The 15,113-nt window shown below is 38.6% G+C and overlaps 1 protein-coding gene and 1 pseudogene across 4 annotated transcripts in view; one reads left to right on the top strand and one right to left on the bottom strand.

Annotated features, from left to right (window-relative positions):
- LIPG (lipase G, endothelial type) overlaps nt 1–14,415 on the top strand; it is a 33,547-nt gene extending 19,132 nt beyond the window's left edge. For all 4 annotated transcript variants that reach the window (XM_031945962.1, XM_012541161.3, XM_031945963.1 and 1 more), the window contains 6 exons: nt 2,607–2,828; nt 3,551–3,793; nt 7,028–7,148; nt 10,066–10,284; nt 12,070–12,174; nt 13,938–14,415. In XM_031945962.1, coding sequence (XP_031801822.1) covers nt 2,607–2,828; nt 3,551–3,793; nt 7,028–7,148; nt 10,066–10,284; nt 12,070–12,174; nt 13,938–13,959 — 932 coding nt within the window. In that variant the 3' untranslated portion in view covers nt 13,960–14,415. The remainder of the gene's footprint in view (nt 1–2,606; nt 2,829–3,550; nt 3,794–7,027; nt 7,149–10,065; nt 10,285–12,069; nt 12,175–13,937) is intronic.
- LOC116420515 lies at nt 522–1,118 on the bottom strand (annotated as a pseudogene).
- Nucleotides 14,416–15,113: the final 698 nt, after the last annotated feature.

The raw sequence follows: 15,113 nt of genomic DNA, 5'->3' as shown, positions 1-15,113 counted from the left end.
GTTTACATTTTACTTGGGAGGAAGAAGAATAGCCTGTGCCCAAGTAAGTAGATATATAAAGTAATTCCAACAGAGAAAATGCTGATAATTTGGGAGGGAGATGGAGAGAGAGAAGAGGAGGGTCAAGAAAGATAGTACATGGTAGCATGTAAATCTTGCTTGGATAGAAGCTAGAGATCTTTGGAGTGAACGAGAGAAGTCATTTCAGAAGTAACAGGCACTTTGGAAAGTAGTTTTTTATGGGAGCAGTGATGGGTCAGATTGTGCTGTTATCAAATACTTACTTTTTGTCATTGCTGTACTTATTTCTAATCACTTTGGCAACTGCTTTTAGTTATACTCCCTGCAACTCAGTACAGAAGGCTTTATGAAGTCATAAAACTAGTGAGATGTAGGATTAAAAATAGGCATTTTTGAAGTTGAATGGTATGTGGGTGTGCATGTGTAAGAAAATAGGCTTTTTTTCTTCCAATTTTGTATTTTTTTGGGTTTTATTGATTTTTTCTGGTTATACATGTATATTAACTTTTTTTTAGTGTAATATTTATTTTATTCCTGTGCCATAAGATTTTGTTTGTTCGTTTCCTTTTGGGATATCTTTTTCTTTTGAGCAACCTACTCTTCTGGTTTAGGAACAATTTGTTTCTTTTCAGGAAGTATCATCTCAATATGGCAAGGAGAAACTTATGTATGGGTTGATTGGATCATTGAGCCCTATAAGTACACTATTGCATTTTGGGAGTCTTGTTAACCTAAATATACTCAATGACAGGAGAATCCACATCTAAATCCTTCCCTTCTACAGTGCTCTCTGTACTTTTAAGCATATGCAGCGAGAACTCAGCACTCTTTTGGGCCACTGACCTTATGTTCAAGCCCATTGCTTAGTCTGAACACACCTGCCAACTTCATCATTATATTGGTGGAAGGGAAAACATTGTTTCTTCAATGTGACATCTTTTTGAATGTGCATGCCCTTGATAGTTTGGGCTGTTTCATGGGTGTTCTTGAATTGGACCTGGAGATTTTATCCCTTTGACTTGTAGGATGTTGTGGGATTCTCCTGATCAAGAGAATACTTCACCATTTTAAATCATTACCCTTCATGGAGGTCTTCAATTTGGCCGGGCTGAAGGGCCAATGGGAGTGGTACCCAATGTTTTGGAGATGTGCCTCAAAAGTCAGCGCTTCCCTCACCTAACTATATTAACTTTTTAAATACACACTTCTTTATGAATCATGTCGAGAGAGAAAAATCAGAACAAAAGAAAAAAAAAACCTCTGGAGAGAAAAAAAACAAAAAAGAAGTGAACGTAGCATGTGTTGATTTACATTCAATCACCATAGTTTTCTTTCTGGATGTAAATAGTATTTTTCTATCCAAAATTTTATTGGGATTGCCTTGGACCAATTTTGTATTAACTAGGACTTGGATAAACTCATAATGGGTGCTGTTAAGAGATGCAATTTTACCTCTTTGTAAAACGAGAAATTTGGATTGGTAGTCTGCAAAGGGCACCTAGGTGGTAAAGTGAATAGAGTATCAGATCTGGAGTCAGGAAGATCATGATTCAAATCCAGCTTTAGATACTTACTGGCTATATGATTGTGGGCAAATCACTTAACTTTTGTATGCTTCAGTTTCCTCATCTATAACACAAGGGGAAAAAAAGCATTTACCTCTTGGGGTTGTTGTGAGGACCAAATGAGATAATTGTAAATGCTCAGCATGGTGCCTGCTACATAGTAAGTGCTATACAGTTATTTTTATTATTATTGAAGTCTTTTCCAGCTTTAACATTCTATAAGATGAGGGGATAACCTCGTACAATGGAATATGCATTGGTTTGGAATGAGAAGGCTTGAAGTTCAAATCTCATTTCTGAGATTTTTTTTACACACATAACTCCATTCACATATATGCACTTTACAATTATTATCTCATTTGATCCTCACAACATCCCTGGGAGCTAAGTACTATTAGTATCCCTATTTTACAGATGAGAAAACTGAGGCAAACGGAGATTTAAGTGACATATCCAGGTCACATAGCTAGTAACTATCCAAGATAGGATTTGAATGCAGGTATTACTAACTCTAAGCCTGAAATTCTGTGCACCACGGTGCCCCCTTACCATGTCCCTTCTTGCCCCCCTGTTTTCCTCATCTATAAAATGAGGCATTTGGACTAGATTCTAACTCTGCCTCTGGGCTCCTATGCACAGCCTTTTTCCTGGCAGTACTGGTACTTATTTTTTAGAATTATTGATTGGGTTTTGGTGCTCATGAGTCAGAGGTAACTCCAGGGGACTTTCCCCTTTTCCCAAGGGGAAAACCCCATGGAATTCTACGGTCACAGGTCACAACTGCTCTGGGTTACTTCATGATTTACTTAGGTAGCTGAGGGGCCAAGGCCAACATGGAAGTCCATGACAAGAGTGTAAGATGCTTAAGGGCAGGGATTGTGTTCTCCCCCTCTTTTCCATGACCATCCAAGTGCTTAGCACAATGCAGTTTTTTAAAACATATAATGTTAGTAAGCATTGCTGATTAGGCTGAGGTTATTCTCCTATATATATTCTCACTACCTTTTCCCCTCCATTTAGGTTTGGATCCTGCTGGCCCCATGTTTGAAGGGACAGATGTGGACAAGCGGCTCTCACCGGATGATGCATACTTTGTGGATGTTCTCCATACTTACACTCGTTCCTTTGGCTTGAGTATTGGAATCCAGATGCCCGTGGGCCACATTGATGTTTATCCCAATGGGGGTGACTACCAGCCAGGTTGTGGGCTGAATGACATTTTAGGATCAATTGCTTATGGAAGTGAGTTTCTTTGCCCACCTTCTTCCTTCCATCCCATTTCACCATATACAAAGACTGAACTTGAGTGATCATATTTCCTTGAGAGGACTATCTCTCACTCAGCCCTATCTTGCTTGCTCCTAGCCCCTCTGGCAGTATCTTTCATGCTGGCAAACATCTGTTGTGCCTTGTTTGAAATGGCTTAATATTTTGCAAGCCTGTTAATGATTGGGGTGCCCCACCACGCCTGCTCTGTATGCACAGTCTTTGTTCTCACAGTACTTTATTAGCTACTTTAATTATTCTGTAATGAACCTAAATGATTTCTCAGAAGAGTTTTAATTAGTCTTTTGGCAGACAGAACGGGTTCATGGATAGATTGGGATGAGTTGAATTTGCTCTTGAAATTCCTGAAGATGCTTAATACCTGATAAGCTGAAAAGACTGACCCATAGGGCCTGACTTTGGCTAAGTCACTTTGTCAGGTTGAACCAAATATCCAGAAGGTTCATTCCAGTTATCCCATTAGCTCAGAGGCTGATTTCATTATTGCCATTGTTTTGGCCCTAGCAATTCACAAAACTCAAATATGGATGGAGGGATCATGGCTCACAGAACTAGAGAGAACACCCCCCCCCCCCCCCCAGGGGACATTCATAGATGTTTCAAGTCTTGACCTTAATGGAGCTCAGGTCTTCCACTCATTTCCCCTCATTCACTTCTCTCTTTTATCTTTCCCTTAGCAATCACCGAGGTGGTGAAATGTGAGCATGAGCGGGCTGTGCATCTCTTTGTGGACTCCCTGGTGAATCAGGACAAGCAAAGCTTTGCCTTCCAGTGCACAGACTCCAATCGTTTTAAGAAAGGCATCTGCCTGAGCTGCCGGAAAAACCGCTGCAACAGTATTGGCTACAATGCCAAGAAAATCCGGCACAAAAGAAACAGCAAGATGTATTTAAAGACACGAGCTGGCATGCCTTTCAAAGGTAATCCTTCTTCTTACTTCTAACATTACTGTGCAGTTTAGATCATTCAGTTTAATAAATATTTCTTAAGTGCCTGTGCTATGTGCCAGTCACTGTGATAAGTACTGATAAATGTACATTATTATGGGTACAGCTAGAGTATTGTGGAAAATTGGCTATTAAGTTAAACTCCTGTAAATTGAACTACATTTTTAACAATGTCAGGGACTATTGTGGAACAGGAGACTTGGGTTCAAATACCGGTCTACTTACCACCTGTGTGATTTTGGTTAAATATCTTGGCTCCTCTGCTATCTGTAAAGTGATAGGGTTGGACTGACTTTTGCTTTAAAATAATAATAGGTTTTTATTTTTCAAAATACATGCAAAGATAGTTTTCAACATCCACCTTTGCAAAACTTTGTGTTTCAAATTTTTTTCCCTCCCCCCCTTCCTCCCTTAGATAGGGAGTAATCCAAAATAGGTTAAACATGTGCAATTCTTCTAAACATATTTTCTCATTATCATGCTACTCAAGAAAAATCAGGTGAAAAAGGGAAAAAATGAAAGAGAAAAAAACAAGCCAACAACAAGAGAGATGAAAATACTTGTTGTGATCCACATTCAATCACCTTAGTTTTTTCTTTGGATACAGATGGCTTTTTCCATCACACATCTATTGGAATTGGTCTCAGTCATCTCATTGTTGAAAAGAACCAAGTTCATTATAGTTGTTCATCACTGGACTGAGTGTCTTAAAGGTTCTTCCTCCTCTTCCTTCTTCTTTCAATAAAAAAGTTAGATTTAGATTTAGTAGATTTAGAGTTAGTAGAGGATGATGGATAGGTTAACAGATAGTTCTCCTTTTCAAAGGAGGCACAAATTCTACCTGGGCCCTTTCAGTCAGAAAGACATTGTCCTAACAGGGAATCAGCTTTCTTTTTTCCCTATATTTCTCCTTTATTCTAGAGAAACTTCAGAGGGAAAAAAAAACAAACAACATTACTTTTGGTAACTTCACCATGGGCTTAACTCCGGGCCTACTCACAGGATTATAAATGATGCTCTTGTCTGGTCTCTAAATGTTCAGGTCCTGATAGCTGCCCCATTGTTTTCAGTTGTTAATGGCTGTAGGTTGTTGTTGTTTTTTAAATAACATTAATGTTAGGGCTTATGACACTAATAAGACTGACTTGAGAGAGAAACAAATCTACTGCATCATGTTTTTTTATGGAAATGACCCATGTTCAACCCAGTGAAACAGGATGATTCAGATGCTCCTAAGGTTGGCAAGGCGGGTATTTTTCTATTACAGGTAGTGAGGATAGTGGATTAAGTAGTTTGAGAATAGTGTTAATGAGACAGTTTAGAACAGTGGAACGATTAGTATATTTGCATAGAGGAGACCTGAATTTGAATCTTGGTTCTACCATGGTGCTATCCTCATAAGCTTGGGCAGGTCACTAAACTTTGATGAACTTTAGTCTCTTTTTCTATAAAACAGGAATAATAATATTACAATCTATTGCTTATGAGAAGCTCTTTTATATTGCTTTTATTACCAGTGAATGTAAGGTCATATCTTTGACTCATGGATTTTCCTGTTTCTTTTGTTATGTCCTAAGACCACAGATAATACCCATGTTATATAATAATGGCCATTTTTTGATGTTAACCTATTCTTTTTTGGTCAAAAGGCGGTGAGAGAGAATGTGGATGTCTCTGTACTTGTGGATGTGTTGTCATTATGTAAGAAGGACAGTGAATATTTGAAGGAGTTGTAGCTTCATCAGAATGAGAAAATTTTGGTGTGGAAACTTTTTCTTCTGTGAAATACCCTAACCCATTATGACTTGGTAGATAGTCCTAGGGAGCTTTTTGAGGCACATAGAGATTAGATGATTCATCCTACGTTATTCAGCTAGGAAGGCTCAAGGGAGGGATTTGAACTCAATTTTCTTTCAGATGCAAGCCCACCTTTTTATCCCACTGTACCACATTATATCAGTAGAATGCATATATCAGAAACTTTTGCCACAATGTTGCCTCCCACAAATCAGCATCATTAGGCCACAAACGCATAAAATTGTCATGTTCTACCACTGAGTTGCATCCTTTAATTGATTTATGTTTTTTGCCTTAGTTTATTTTGTAATACTTCTGTACTTTGGTCCATTGGCAAAGGAACCAAATCCATCAATGTCAATATACAACTAGGCAGCTTGGAGAAAAAAACATTGAGTCTGGAGATAGAATGTCAAGGTTCATTTGCTGGCTCTGCTCCTCATTACTTTTGTGTAACTTTGGGAAATTAGCTTTTCCTTTCCAGACTCAATTTTCTCCTGTGCTAATTGAGGGTGTTAGCCCTCAGCTCCTTTCTAGCTGTTTAGTCCTGTGCTGCCATTGGATAAAGGCCTACTCTTGTCCAGGGATTTGCAGTTGATAGTTGACAAAGGCAAAGAAATGAAACTGGCTTGGTGGAAATGCATCATCAAGTGAGGAGTGGAGAAGGGGCATCTTATTGGTGTCCCAGAACTCATTTCACGTAGGTAGTCACCTTTTTTGTTTATAGCCTTGGAACTATTGTGAAAGACCATGTTCATAATCTATGGTGTCAAATTTTAAAAGTTAGGAATGCCCTCTGAATTTCCTTAGTTTTCCTCAATACCTTTTATAGAGCCATCAAATATTAATTTATTCAAACTCTTTTTGAACCATCTTATAAGATTATAAGACCATACATCTGGAGCTGAAGGGACCTCAGTTTAGTGTCCAAGATTAGATAATTCAGCTTAAGTCTATTTTATATCCATTTTACAGATAAACAAACAGATCTAGAAATGTGAAACAACTTTTCTGTACAGAGTAGATGGAGGATTTAAACTCAAATCTTCAGATTCCCAGACCAAGCATTCCTTTGTGATACCATATTAATTCCATTTTCATCTTATGTTGTCTTTCAGGATCATGATTTCCACAATATATTTTCCTTAGCATAAACTAAAGTCACCTTCTCTTTAACCTAAAACAAGTTTCTTAATGATATGATGTTGACAAAGAAGAAAAGGGGAAAGCCAGATTTCTTAGATCAGGACTGATTGCTTTTGTTACGTGACCCAGATCTGAGATTCTGGTCTTTTGTTAATTGATCTTCAAATTTCAGTTTCCCAAAGCACTCCTTTAGTGCCAGTCTAGTGGGACCAGGAAACCATCAGTAAGGCTTTGTAAATATCTGTGCTCTTCTTGTACTCACAGTTTACCATTATCAGATGAAAATCCACGTCTTCAGCTACAACACCATGGGAGAAACAGAGCCCTCGTTTTATGTTACACTTTATGGCACCAACACGGATTCCCAGTCTCTTCCTCTAGAAATGTAAGTCACATTAATATCCTTCTTATAGTCTGGATCAAGTCTCATAAGGAACCTTAGAGGAAGGGGAGAAGGAATAGAGTAGTTGATTGTGGGTGAATATATGCATGTAGGAGTTGGTGTTAGATAGCTCAAGTCAGTCTTAATTCTTACATAGATCTAGAGCTAGATGGTATCTTAGAGATCATCTAGTTTAGGCCTTTGGAGACACAGGGAGAATAAGTGACTTACCCAACATCATCTAGGTAGTAGATGGGATTTGAACCTGAGTTCTTTGCTTCAAGATTTTCGGCCTTAGGCTACCTCTAGAAGAATCACATTTCAGAATTCTAGCCTCCCCTTTACCTGACCAGAAATTCCTCTCTCCAGAATTCTTAATACACTGTTATTTAACCTTTGCTTAATGATCTTTAATGAAAGGGTCTTTGTTATTTCTCAAGGCAGTCCATTTTTCTTTGGAGAAATCTCTTAGGAAGATTTTCCTTATATCAAGCCTAAAAATGCCTCCCTACATTTCTACCCATTTCTATCTTTTGGAGCCAAGCAGGATAAATTGAATCTCTCTTCCCCATGATAATGCTTCAAATACTTGAGGATTATAATTTCCTTACTTCTCTTCCCCTTTCTCCATTTAAATTTTCTCTTTTGCAAGCGAAACAGGAACAAATTAATGAAAAAGCCTTTATTAAGCAATTACTTATGTTCAAAGCAGTGCGCTAAATAGAGAATAATAAAATAAATAAGTAAATAAAATAAATAGAGAATAAAAAAGAAACAAAATAAAAAAGTAAAGAAAGCTATTGCTTTCAAGGAACTTATATTCGAATGAAGAGACAACATATATAGGTGGTTTCATTTACAAGGTCCATGGGCTTTTGGGTACGGAGGCAAAGAACGTAGTAATACATCTACCAATTTCTATTGATTAAAACATGCCCAGTTCCTTTAATCAATCCTTCTGGCATGCTCTCCAGTCTCTTCCTCCTCTGTCCACCCCATATCCTTTTCTGGATATGTTATATGATCTTCCTAAATATAACACCCAGTTACCCAATTGTAGCTTCCAAAAATGTAAATAATGCTTCAGATTGGTCTGATCTGGGCAGAACCAGTGTGATCACCTTCTGACACCAAGCTACCCTAAATGCACCTAATATCTCTCTAGCTTTATTGACTTCCATATCCCATTGTCTCAGTGTGACCATGGTCTTTTTCATATCTACTCAGGTCTAGCCTTAATGCCCCATGCTCTTGATTTTTCTTCTTCTTCTTTAGTTGTTTTTAGTTGTATTTGATTCTTCATGACTTCTTTTGGAGTTTTCTAGGCAAAGATAATGGAGTGTCCTGACATTTCCTTTTCCAGCTTATTTAAAAAATTGTTTTTGCTGAGGCATTTGCGATTAAGTGACTTGGCCAGGATCACACAGCTAGGAAGTGTTAAGTGTCTGAGACCAGATTTGAACTCAGGTTCTCCTGATTTCAGAGCCAGTGCTCTATCCACTGCACTACCTAGCTGCCCCTCATGTTGGGGCATTTAAAAAACTACCTTTGTGATGATTTTGTAAGAAACAGCTGGGATGATATGGGGTCTCTTTAATACTTTTATCCCTTTTTTTTTTTTTTTTTTTTTTTTTTTTTTAGTATTTTTACTAATACTTTCCTTTCCTTTACATTTTGTTAAAAGTTCATCTATTTTTTTTCCTGAGGCAATTGGGGTTAAGTGACTTACCCAGGTAAGTCACACAGCTAGGGAGTGTCCCATAAGTTTTCTAGTTTTCCAAAGTTTGTTTAGAGCAAACATTACTCATAAATGTCACACGTATATTTCATACACTTTATTTTTTTCTTTTTCTTTTTTTGAGGTAATTGGGGTTAAGTGACTTGCCCAAGGTCACACAGCTAGGAAGTGTTAAGTGTCTGAAGCCAGATGTGCACTCAAGTCCTCCTGATTTCAGGCTAGTGCCCTGTCCTACCAAGGCTGTGCTACCAAGCTGTCTTTCCAGATTATTTTTTAACAGATGAAGAAAGGGTTAAGGGAACAACAACTAGTAAATGTCTGAGGCCAGATTTGAATTCAGGAAGATGAGTTTTTCTGACTTTAGGCTCAGCATTCTATCTGCTGTGCTACCTACTTGCCTCAATTTTTCTCACCCAAATATATTAGACACAATCCATTTGTTCAGACTTAGGTCTCTAGAAAACTTGTGGGACACTCTCACCCAACATGTAAGCTCTCTTTCCCTGATTAATATCTTTGTAAATTTGATAAGCACGTCAGCATTGGCTTTTATCAAGTCACTGGTAAAAATGTTAAACAGTGAAGGATCATGGACTTTAGTAACCCTGACCACTGCATTAGAAACCTCCCCCCAAATGGATATTTTGAACAATGATTAACAAATTAGAATTTTGTTTCCACATACTACTCTCTTAACCAGTTCAGCTTTATTCTTTTGAAGCCCCTACTTTCAATTAGCAGCAGTAATGATAGTATTTCCTCTCCTTCAAAAGTCTTCAGTTTCTTGCTTTGGACTTCATAATCTCTCATAATACCATCTATATTTCTTCTGTTCCTTTGTTTCTCCTTCTTCCCCACTATCTACCCCAACCCTCCCCATCAGTAATCACCTGGAGTAAGTAAAGGTTTTCAAGTTTGACAAGACTCACATCCTGTATATGTACCCTGAGAAGAAGGTCTTCTCTATTTTTAATGTTATGTTGACATCAGGCTGCTTCTGTACCTCTCATCTTGGAGTCATTCCCTAGGCCCAGAATTTCTCTCTTTTTCTTTCCACTTGATAGCACCTGTGGCTCAATATCATTGTTCCTTAGAGAAAAGGCCTTCTGAGAAGATCTAGTTCTCCCACTATGGGAAGAACCTTAAACCTTAAATAAAGACAGCTTTGCTTTTTCCCCACAGAGTGGAGCGGATAGATTTAAATGCCACCAACACCTTCCTGGTATACACGGAGGAGGACATGGGGGATCTGCTGAAGATCAAGCTCTCCTGGGAGGGCACAACTCAATCCTGGTACAGCCTGTGGAAAGAACTGCGCAATTATCTGTCGAAACCCCACAAGCCTGTGAGGGAGCTTCACATTAGGCGTATTCGGGTCAAATCTGGGGAAACCCAGAAGAAGTAAGTCACCTGCTGACCTTTCTTCTGTCAGAGCATTCATATCTCTTGTGTGACTCTTTTCTTCCAAACCTTCTTTCCTTACCTTTTATGAGCTTCTCCAGCACTTGGGTAAAATAGCAATTATTTAAAAAATGCCTTAATGGGGAAGGATTCACTTTATGAAACAAGGTGATTCCATCATCTTGGGGTAGGGGTTTCAGCTACCTGTAGGAACGTGGGTCCCTGTAACAATTCTGAAAGCCCAGGATGTGGGAGGTTATCTATTCTGCTATTGCCTCAGCCCACCACTATTGATGTCTATGTTGTGTGTCACAGGGCCAAGGCTGATGGCTTCTTCCCTAGCCTTTCATTTTATAGCCTCATGCTTTCTCCTAGTGTCCTGGGATGGGATGCTGTTTTCCTTCAGTCTCTGACACATCCATCTCTAGCTTCAGAAAGCTGTTGCCCACTTCCAGGAAAGCCAGATCCCACATGGAACAGCAGGGTCAGATAGATGGAGAATGCATTGTAGGCTTCTGGCCAGAGGGTGCTGTGCTGCCCCTCCCTAGGAGCAGATGCCATTCTCCTCTCAGGATGGTCAGAAGGAGCCATGAGCTTGTATAATACCTCATAATGCTTCATGGCACATTTTAAAATGTAAATCAGTTTTGTGTGTATGTGAATGTCTGTCTGTCTGTCTATGTGTGTGAGATTGGGGAAATCTAGGAGATCCTGAATAAGAGGGGAGAGCATTTTTGTGGTGAATCTCTACAACTTTAGAGAGGTCCCTGAAACATTAGGAGAGCTAAAAACAGTTTTTACCTTCTTTTGGCCTTTTGTATTATGTTTAAGGGAGATTCTGGTACTTTCTCTATTGTATACACACAATTGATTTGTGTCCATGGACCACAAGTGCTCCAGAAAATCAGGGCAGAGAAGAATCTATGTATTCTGTGCTGATTAGGAAAAGCTTCTTATAAGAGCCAGAACATGAACTTGGTCTTAGAAGTTGTGTAGGATTTAAATGGGCAAGGAGGCAATGGGAAGGCATGTTGGAATGTTGGAAGAATTTTGTATAAAGTACAGAGATAGGAATGGATGTGATTTATTCATGTAACTGAGGATCCTTGCCTCACCAGAGTGAAGAATACATTTTGGGGAAAACTGAAATATGAGATTATATTGAGAGAGTGGGGCCACATTATGAAAGATTTTCAAAACTAGACTTTTGATGCAATTGTTGTTTGTCCTTCATTCTCAAAGAGGACCAATGGCAGGGTGATATCTTGACTTGCAAATGAATTGGATTGAAGCGAGGGGGGACTGTGAATTGTCATCAGCTTCATTATCTCCTCCAGAGCCTCCTGGGTCAGCTGACAAGATTAAAATCAGGACAACTGGAGATAGATGCAGTGGGAAATCTTGGCTTTTTAAAAAAATTTTGATGCAATGGGGAATTATTGAATACTTTTTTGGGGGCATAATAATATGGATTTCTAGATTCTTAGAGCTAGTAGGGAACTGAGAGATCATTGAATTCAGCCTGCTCATTTTGCAGATGAGGAAACTGAGACCCAAAGAGAGGAAGTTCAGGGTCACGTAGTTAGATAATTAATGTTTAATTGCTAGATTGATGGCTGTGTTTCCTTTTCTCTTTCCTTCTCCCTGTTCTCTCCCTCCTTTGTCCATCTAACCCTGGTACATCCTCTCTGATTGATGCTGTTTTTCTTATTACTTAGCTACTGGGCCACATTCTTGGGTTCTAGTCCTGCATTCTGATTCTTTCTTCTCTTTTTTTTTGTCCAGATTGACATTCTGTGTTGAAGATCCTGAGCAAACTAGCATCTCTCCTGGCAAAGACCTCTGGTTTATCAAGTGCCGAGATGGCTGGAGAACAAAAAATCAGACCAGGTATGATAACTCTGCTCCCTCAGTTCCTGTCCCCTGGGTTTTTACTCAAAGGATTCTGAGACATGATGCTATATTGGGATCTGGAATGAATCTCAGAGGCCATCTACTCCATCCCTCTCAATTGACTGACAAGGAAGCAGACAAAACCCATATAGAGAGCCTTGTGCTGGGTCACACAGCCAGTGTCAGAGTTGGCATTTTAGCTCATGGCTTCTGTTTCTAGAGGCAGTGCTCATTCCATTGGACCGTGCTCTTAGGATTTTTTTTAAATTTAAAAACTGCCTAGCTAAACAAAATTAAGTGGCAAGATTAAGCCTATTTTCAAATGTGATTTTTGCTATAATAATGACAATCTCTTCCATTCACATCATTTTGTGATTTTAAAAGTACTTTTACTCTTACTGTTTTATTTGACCCTCAAGTAGCTTGTCCTGTGGGACAGGTAGAGCAGGTAGCACCATTTTTATTTTATAGTTTGAAATAAACTACATATAAATAATAATATTAATTATTAAAACATTAACATATTTTATTCATATAAAAGTATGTAATAAATATACATAAATAGGAACAACTAGGTGGGGTAGTGGATAGATTGCAGGGTTGAGAGTCAGGAAGTCTTTTATGTAAATTTGGCCTCAGATTATTACTAGTTGTGTGTCCCTGGGCAAGTCATTTAATCCTGTTTGCTTCAGTTTTCTCATAAATAAAATGATCTAGAGAAGGAAATGACAAACTACTTCATTATCTTTGCCAAAAATACTTTGCCAAAAATCATGAAGAGGTAGACATGACTAAAAATAATTTAACAAAAAAGTACATAAATTCATAAAAATAAATAATAATGTAAAAAATATAAATAAACTATATGTGAAAGAACTGTATTTTATAGTTAGGGAAATTCACACTCAAAAGATGTTAATGGGCACATTAACTTAATGGGTGAGTTGGAGCCTGTTATCAGTCTCTTGATTCTTTTCCTCAGAGTTCTTTCCTCTGACCTCATTTCTCAAGAGGAAAATATTTTTATACAACTTTATAAGATATTTTTAATAGATTTTATCCCATTTGATGCCATAAAATGTTAAAGTTGGAAGAGGCTTTGGAGATTACAAGAGAAGAAACTGAGGATGGGAGAGATTTCTTGATGGCATGCAGAGTGGGGGTTGTAACCCACTGTCCTGATGACTTCCATTTCAGAGCTCTTTCTATTCTCTTATGTTGTAATTAATGGCAAATGTTAGTATTTTTTAATGTAACACCCAGTTGTAAGCTTGGGGTGATTCCCTGAAAGACAAACCAAAGTCTTTTTCATAATAGTTGCTGAATATTCTCCCTTCCCCTTCAAAAACAAAACTGTGGAAATAACTATGAAAATATTTTTCTCTATGAATTGGGAAGTAGAGGAAAGAACCCTGAATAAGGAGTTGGAAATTAGGAGACTTTTCTCCGAAATAAATACCTGCTTCACATGGATGAGTGAATGTAATAGTCTGCCCTATGTGGGCTTGGTGGATGGGGTATTACACTTTGTGTGTGTATGTGTTGCTTGTACATGTATATGCAAGTCAATTGTTCATGCATGTGTAAGTATGTTTGCTGTTGGTTAAGGGGAGAAGAGAAGGATATTGCTAAGTCCTGGTATTTTCTGGGAGCTAAACAGAATTCACATGACTCCTATATATGGTACATTTTATATTAGGAATGAACAGTCCCAGGGTGTTTGTTATTGTTTCATATTCTCCTGATCTCTCTATTTTCAGTTCAGCCACGGATCTGCTCTAAGGGTCCTTTTGGAGGATTTACCCCCCGAGACCCACTGCCATCCAACTACATGGAGAAAGTTACTGCTGAGATCTTCCTCGAGGGCAGGATCTCCTCTTGACTGTTATCAGGAGGGCAGTTTACCATCGGGCTCAGGCCCTTTTTTCCCACAACTGCTATTATGGCGGGCAGGAGGGGAACTCATCCTTTACTGCAACTTACCACAGCTATTTAGGCTAGCACTAACCCTAACTAAATGCTCAGTGGATCCCGTGTGGAGACTGAGTTCCAGTTCTGTCTACAAGCTTAATGTCTGTGTGCTTCTTAGTGCTGGTTTGAAGTTCCTTGGAGAATACCCATCTGTATTTTTAGCCAAGGGAAACAGCCATTCTGAAGAGACTCATAATGGATGAGGTACCATAAAGGCCACACACACCCCAAAGATTCTCTGACTGGTGGTCTTTCCTCTCAGGGTCATTTCAGAGAAAAAAAAAAGTCTTTCTGATCTGATGAGACAGGGAACATTCTGTGTTTCTGCAAAGGGGAGAAATCACCTCAGAGGGTGATACTGAAGGGCTCTGGGCAGCTTTGGGTTGCTTTGCCCCTACTTTTCACATTTGAGAGGTCCAGTCTCTTTTCTCACATACTCTTGCAATGTCCAAAGGATCAGTCATTTGTTTCCAACACATATTTATTGAGAGACTACTAGTTGTTGGTTGCATGACATTGAACAAATCAGCGCCTTTGAGCCTTGGTTTCCTCATTTGAAAATGAGTGGGCTAGATCTAGATGATCAATAAAACCCTGTCTAGCTCTGTCATTCAGTGGCTGTAGGAGATGCAAATATGTATGACATGCTTTGGGGACCATACATGGTCTCTTTATACAATCTATGCCAAATAATGTATTGACATGCTAATCACCATCAAAACTATTCTATTGGTTTTTCTATATACTAGAAAATATAGCTGGTTACATTTCAAAGAAAAATTTTCATTATTCTGGATATTAAAAATACTGCAGCTATTAAGCATATTTATATATGCAAAGGTCGGCATAGGTCAAGAAAACTTGGGTTCAGGAGCTATAGATTGGACTTATTTAAATCTTGATTTTACTTTGCACTTAAGACTCCTACTTCAAAGATTTTATATTTCCAGTTGTGCCTCACCAGT

This window comes from Sarcophilus harrisii, chromosome 1 (assembly GCF_902635505.1).
Source record: "Sarcophilus harrisii chromosome 1, mSarHar1.11, whole genome shotgun sequence".
Classification (NCBI taxonomy): Eukaryota; Metazoa; Chordata; class Mammalia; order Dasyuromorphia; family Dasyuridae; genus Sarcophilus; species Sarcophilus harrisii.
This window is presented reverse-complemented; position numbering and strand designations above follow the sequence as displayed.